The sequence below is a fragment of the Balaenoptera borealis genome (genome assembly GCF_965194805.1).
Source record: "Balaenoptera borealis genome assembly, chromosome: 15".
Taxonomy (NCBI): domain Eukaryota; kingdom Metazoa; phylum Chordata; class Mammalia; order Artiodactyla; family Balaenopteridae; genus Balaenoptera; species Balaenoptera borealis.
The window spans coordinates 11698878-11706293 of NC_138871.1; the positions used below are offsets into that span (position 1 = coordinate 11698878).

The following is a 7416-nucleotide window of genomic DNA, read 5'->3' on the forward strand; positions in this document are numbered from 1 at the left end:
TAACATTTATACTTAACATTTCAGTATCATGGTACTCTCAACAAACTATTGAAACTTTAACATGACTCTTTTGATCAGTGATGAAAGCATCTAGATTTTGCACAGAATTTTTGGCATAATTTATATTATGGTAATTTGGGGGATGATTTGTGAAATCTTGACCCAAAGCTCTTTCTAAGGAAGTCTGTGTTAATTACCTACATTACTAACTCTGCTATGATAGAAGATATAAACATCTATCACTGACAGAAAAAAATAACAGGTAATATAGTTTGTACAGTCAAGTTTTTTTAAAATAAAAAGTTAAGCTCTTAAAAAAATGTTTTCTAGTTTTAATAGAGTAGAGGAGACTTAAAATTTTTTGACTGTTTTGCCATGTATTTAAAATATTTAATCTTAAAATTAAAAATTAAATAAATTGTGTGATTATAGAAAATTTAGTACAATATATAGTAATAAAGTCTTATTGATTCAGCAGTTATGTTTTTTGGTTTAAAAATATGAGAGTTTGATTTTACGTGGTCTATTCCTTAATATTTTTATTTACATGAATTTCCATGCAAGTTCTATCATAGTGGAGCAAAATGTTACCAAGGAGACAACTGTAAATTTTCACATGATGATCTGACTAAAGAAACAAAGAAACTTTTGGACAAAGTGAGTAATATTTTTGCACCTTGATTACAGATTCATTTGACTTGAATCATGTTTTATAAGTCATAGTTTATAAAACTCTGCTGAGAGATCAAGGACTTGTTAGTTTATGTTTTATTCTATTAATGTAATGTGCTAGAAAAGCAGGAATATTGGACTAAGAATTAAGAATCTTTTGTTCTTAAAAGATTAAATTATGTGATGTATATGAAACACTTCATACCACTCCTAGTAAATAGTAAATGCTCAATAGTGGCACCTATTATAGTATCCTTTACTTATTAATGATAGTAAGTAATATAATTGCCTTAACCTTAAAAAAAACCAGAATCTTTTGTTCTTATCATTGTTCTGCCATTAAAAAACCTAATTTTTTCAACCAGTCCCTCATAAATTTTATTTCTCTCAGTTGAACTTCTGTTCAAATGCAGTTTATTTATTTTCCAGTTTTATTGAGATATAATTGGCATGCAGCACTGTATAAATTCAAGGTGTACAACATAATGATCTGACTTACATACATCTTGAAATGATGATCACAGGGAGTTTAGTGAACATCCATCATCTCCTATAGATACAAAATTAAAGAAGTAGAAAAGATTTTTTTCCTTGTGATGAAAACTCTTGGGATTTACTCTCTTAACGGCTTTTATATATAATATACAGCACTGTTAATTACATTTACCATGTTGTACTTTACATCCCTAGTACTTATTTATCTTATAGCTTGAAGTTTGTACCTTTTTAGTACCTTCATCCAGTTCTTCCTCCCACTACCTTGGTAACCACAAAATTTGATTTCTACAAAAGCTAATTTACTTTAAGAAATATCCCTTACCTCTTTAAACCTCATATTCTTTATAAAAAATTAGTTAGCTATCTCTGATCTATTTCAACTTTAATATTGTATTTTTCTATTAACAAAACTAGTTTAGTTTACTCAAGTCTTCACAGTTTTAAATGTGAGGAAGAAAGCTTGTTTTGAAATAGTAATCCTTGCCAATTATTTTTAGGTGTTGAATACTGAAGAAGAAGCTACAAATGAAGACGAAAGAGAGTTAGAAGAACTTAGAAAGCGTGGCATAACTCCTCTTCCCAAACCGCCTCCAGGAGTTGGGCTTCTGCCAACCCCACCAGAGCATTTTCCCTTTTCTGATCCCGAAGATGATTTTCAGACAGATCTCTCTGATGATTTCAAGAAAATTCCATCTCTCTTTGAAATAGTTGTAAAACCTACTGTGGATTTAGCACATAAAATTGGGAAGAAGTAAGTTAAATTTTTCAAAAAATGTCTGCATTTTCCCCCTAAAAATTCTTATTAAGAAACTAACTTGTATTCCATCTCAATCATATAATTAAACTTAGGTAGAGGTAGCAGATATCTGGCATGCACCCCAACTGCTTCTTCCCGCTTCCTTTTTGCCCCACCCTCTGCTGCCTGCCATCAGTGCTTTTCTGTACAGAATCCTTAACACAGCTTCAGAAACCTCTCCACACACTAGTCCTGAAGGGCACTGCCAGGTGGATGGAACTGGCATTCCTACCACCTGCAGTGGATGGAACTGGCGTTCCTACCACCTTGTTACGAGGCAGCACTGTCATTGATAACATCTTCAAATAGTGGGTAATATGTCTCCAGCGTATTCATTCTTTTAGAGAAGTCGTTCCTTGGGCTATTAGAGGAAAACCTCTGGATAAGGCTGCGTCCAGGTTTGCATTTTCCAGTCTTGCTTCACATCCTCCAGGGTCTGTGCACCTGGGCTCTAAGTCCCATTGTTGATTATTCTTTTAATCCTGAAGACTCAGGGAAGCAATGAGATCTCAGCAATTGAGGAATAAGAAATCTGTAGCAAATATCACAGTTAATGTGAGCCATTAAAAGTATTTCTATGAAAGTCAAGAAGAAGACAAGTCTGTCCACTGCTTGGCTAAATATTATAGATTAGATCCTAGTCAATGCAAAAAAAGAAAGATATAATAGATATGTTAATAGATATGATTAGAAATGGTGGGGCAGACTCATTATTTGGGCATTTTCCCTTAGTGAACCCAAAGGAATCACTGACAAAACTATTAGAAGTTGTACAGTTGTTCCTGGGTGTCTGAGGAGGATTGGTTCCAGGAACTCCATGGATACCAAAATCCACAGATGCTCAAGTCCTTTATATTAAAATGGTGAAGTATTTGCATATAACCTTCATACATACTCCCGTATACTTTAAATAATCTCTGGATTATCTATAATACCTAATACAATGCAAATGTTATGTAAATAGTTGTAAATACACTGTAGATACTATGTAAATAGTTGCTGGAGTACAGCAAATCAAGTTTTGCTTTCGGAACTTTTTGCAATTTTTTTCTTCTGAATATTTTCGGTCTGCAGTTGGTTGAATCTGTGGATGCAGAACCTGCTGATATGGAGGGCCAACTGTAATTAAATTAGTAAGATGCCCAGAAAGAAGAGCAACATTCAAAAACTAAAATCTTTTTATATGCAAGCAATAACCAATTAGAAATTGTAATACAAGCGGTACGTTTATAAAGTATAATTCTAATTTTGTTATAAAAAGGTCTGTGTGCGCCTAGAAAAAGGATTAGAAGAGAACCAATCAAAAATTTTATCTCTGGGTGATAGGATTAGAGATGAATCTTATTTATCTTTGTATTTTTCTATATTTTTCAAAACATCAATATTAAGTTTTAGAACGGATAATAGTAAGCAGCAATTAAGAAAACTGTGGGCTAAAATGAAGGCAAGATACATATGTTGGTATTTCTGCTTATAGATAATATGGAATGAATTGCTTCTTAAAAATATAGTTTTCTCTTCTGGTACCGTAAAACATTTAACCAATATCTATTTAGAAATGTAACATTCTTGTTTGCCTCTTTTCTTTGAACTAAGAAATATTATTCTTTTGTCTACAGGCCACCAGCATTTTATAACAGTGCCTCACCACCAGGACCACAATTTCAGGAAAGCAGCCCACATACTCAACATATGTATAGTTCGGGGTCAAGTCCAGGTCCCGGACTTAATATGTCTCAGGGACACAATAGTCCTGTGATGCACCCAGGCTCCCCTGGACATCATCCATGCGCAGGACCTCCTGGTCTACCAATGCCGCAGAGCCCACCTTTGCCGCCTGGTCCACCTGGAATTGTAGGCCCTCACAGTCAAGCGGGAGTACTTGTTCAACCGGATACACCTTTGACACCACCAAATATGAGTGGCGCTTACCATTGCCCTGGCTTTCCAGAACACATGATGAAAGTACCTAGAGAGAATCACTGTTCTCCAGGTTCATCACACCTGCAAAGTCCTGGTGAAATGCAGCTCAGTACTAATTATGAGTCCTTACAAAACCCAGCTGAGTTTTATGATAATTACTATTCACAGCATGCTGTACATAATTTTCAGCCTCCCAATAACTCTGGTGGTAAGCTTACCTTTTGAAATAACTCATTTCTAATTTAAAATATCTGGAGTCCTATTTTTCTTTAAAAGCATGAAAAGAATGCATGTTTTAAATAAAGCAACGTAAAATGTGATGAAATTGAAACATTAAAATATGATTTAAATTTAACCAAATATTTGTAACAATAGACCTTTAGATAACCTTAAAAAGTGCTTACAATCACATAATAATCTGATAATCAAATGTGATATTATTGTAACTCAATTTCTTACAACTCACAGTGGTACTTGTCTAGTGGAGTTTTATGCTAAATCAGTGTCTCTTTCCGTGTTATGTATGTAGATGGGACGTGGCATGGTGAATTTGCCCAGCATCAGCCTCCTATCGTTCAAGACTCACCTACCCGTGGGAGTGGGTCGGACAGCAGCAGTAATGTGACAGGCCATGGCCCCCTGCCTGCACCAGGTCTCCTCCCTGCAGTGCAGAGAGCTCTTTTTGTTAGACTTACTCAGAAATACCAAGAAGATGAAGAGCCAGGCAGCACCCAACCTCAGAGGGCACCAAGCAAGGAAGAAGGTGTGTCAGGTGGTATGAGAGCATCTTACCTATTTGGATCACTCAGTTCCTGAAATGGTCTTGAATAAGTTAAAATTTGAAAAATGAGTTCCTGGGAACTATCTATTCTATTTCCAATTTATCTCATAGCTCCTATCTTCTTGGGATTGATTGTAGTTTCAAGTGCCATTGATGAATTAGTAGTTAATTGCAAAGGGTTTGATTTGAAGCAATAAAGAGATCTGAAGCTGGAGTGTGAGGCCTGGGCAAGCAGACTTGCTATGAAGCCTTTTTTCTTTTCTTTTTTTTTAAAGAAAAGAAATAGAACAGGAACAAGATACCTTCCAGTTCAGGAATTTTAACTTGTAACTCAAGCTCAAAGTTATTTGATTATTAGATATTCATGGGCAGAGGCTGTATACTTCAGGTTCTGCTATGTTATTAAGGAATATTATTTTTAATGTAAAAGACTACTTGGGGACATTAAGTTTCCCTTAGTATTTTTGATATTGATAAGTGTACAGCAATTAGTTAACTCAGTTAAGGGCAGAGAACTTTAAGTCACCCAGTTCTTCTTATGAATTACAAAACTGATGTGTTTGGCCACTCTTAAACATGAAATTTAGGGCTTCCCTGGCAGTCCAGTGGTTAAGACTCCGCACTTCCACTGCAGGGGAGACGGGTTTGATCCCTGGTCTGGGGAGTTTCGCATACCTCGAGGTGCAGCCAAAAAAAACCCAAAAAAAACCCCATGAAATTTATGAATAACTATGTAAAACTAGATAACACTAGGTAGCTACAAGCTATTATATAAACATTGTTTGTTATGTTTTCAAAAAAGGTGTTATTAACTCCATTTATTTAGCATGACAGGGAAATGAGGAATTTCTAATAAGTTAATTTCCTGTAAAATTTATGTGTACTCTTTTAGGTACTAATTTTAATACACAACCATTTTAATGGTAATCTTTCTTTAAAGTGTAACAAAGCTTTATGTTTTCATAAATAAGAAAATTAAAACTTTTCTACATGATATAAATTTTTATACTATAATACTATAAAATTGGTAATGTTTTATGAGGCTTGTTTTCTCGGAATACAGAAAACTTCTTAAACAGCTAGGTTTTTTGTGTTTTTGTTCATTGTTAGAAATTTTATTGCCTTTATAAATTTTATTTGTCCTTTGATAAAATGCTGATACAAATCTCTTAACTATCATTTTCTATCTAATATCTGCTTTCCACTGACCTTTCTCTACTGTTCTACTTTCTTTCTGCTCTATATTCATTCTTATTCCAGAAAGAATTTAAGACTGCTTATAAAATATATTGATATGAAAGGGAAAATAAAATAGCATCTTACCTATTTGGATCAGATTTGGATTGTCTTACCTATCTGGATCAAGTACCAAATTCTATGAGGAGTGAAACTCCTATATAGAAATATTTAAAATAACTACAACAGCTGAAAGTGAATCACAAGTCTAGCTCTAGACTTCCTGGAAGTCAAAGAAAAAAAAAAAAGAGATCCAGTGTCTAGAAGTAGTTTTTTCAGACACTGAGATATGAGTAAAACTTTTTGCCATTGTGATATAATATTGATATATACTCTTTTAAGCCACATCCCCACCCTAAATACGAGTGCTTGTGTTTTTTGTTGTTGTTTTTGTTTTTGTTTTGGCTTAAACAACAGATATTTATTGTCTCACAGTTCTGGGGGCCAGAAGTCTGAGATCTAGGTGTTGGCAGGGTGGATTCCTTCTGAGGGCTGTGAGGGAAGGATCTGTTCTATGTTGTTGTTTTTTTTAACATCTTTATTGGAGTATAATTGCTTTACCGAGTGCTTGTTTTGTCAGCACTGTTCTGTTCAAACTAAGTGTGTAACACTAAAGTTCGATGCTGTGGAAACACATTAGTGAGCAGTGAGATGAGGTAAAAGTGAGAATATATATGCTATTCTATTGATCCAAGATATTCTAGGATATGTATGAATATGTGTGTGTACATATGTTCCTGTATGTGTATATATATATGTATATATGTATATATACATATATATATATATACACACACATATATATATATGGCCAATTCAGAGATAACCTATGTGTGTTTTAATGGAGAGGAAGGAGACTCGCCCTCCTGAAGCATCAGTTTTTATTCCCTTCTCTACGAGAGAGAAGACCTCTGATGGTTAAGTGTCTTAACATTGTGCCTAATACACTAGGGTTACATAGGCTTTAAGAGTAAGGCCCAAAGTGTTCTCGTAAAGTTAAAGTATATAAATTTTAGGCTGTTAGTTTTCTTTGTTGTTTTTAACTTAATGTTTGAATAATTAATATATTCACACAGGTCAAACATCTAAAAATATAGTATGAGTGAAAAGTCCCCACCTGAGCCCACACTTGCTCAGTTCCCTTTGCTTCCTTAACCATCATTGTTAGTGTTTTGTTTTCTTTCCAGATATTTTTTCTTATCGCTCTCCCTTGTTATCCTGATAAATCCAGAGCTATGAAGTTTAAGGGATTGCTTGAATCAAGGAGAGCCAAAACATTTTGGTATTCCTTTTCAAGAGTGTTTTCCCTTCTCCCCCAGCTCTGTCTTACCACACATTTCTGAGCTCCCTTTGGCCAGTTGGAATGAAAGGTTCAGACTGTTCTCTGACTAGAAGAACATTACACATGTTCTAATATCATACTTCTTTCTTTATAAAGTATAGTGACTGAATTATTAATTGTTATACCACATCTTATCTTGTTTCAGTGTTGAAACTCTGTCATTTCTAT

At 34.4% G+C, this 7416-nt stretch overlaps 1 protein-coding gene across 7 annotated transcripts in view; it reads left to right on the forward strand.

The window, feature by feature from the left end:
• ZC3H6 (zinc finger CCCH-type containing 6) overlaps positions 1–7416 on the forward strand; it is a 72552-nt gene that overhangs the window by 42784 nt on the left and 22352 nt on the right. For 4 of the 7 annotated variants that reach the window (XR_014235083.1, XR_014235084.1, XM_082357809.1 and 1 more), the window contains 4 exons: positions 548–657; positions 1668–1921; positions 3586–4097; positions 4419–4652. Coding sequence is in view for 5 of the 7 variants with exons in the window: in XM_082357809.1 (XP_082213935.1) it covers positions 548–657; positions 1668–1921; positions 3586–4097; positions 4419–4652 (1110 nt within the window). In the remaining 2 variants the exon portion in view is untranslated. Of the gene's footprint in view, positions 1–547; positions 658–1667; positions 1922–3585; positions 4098–4418; positions 4653–7416 lie in introns of those variants that run through there. The other 3 variants (XM_082357811.1, XM_082357810.1, XM_082357813.1) reach the window with 3 other exon arrangements.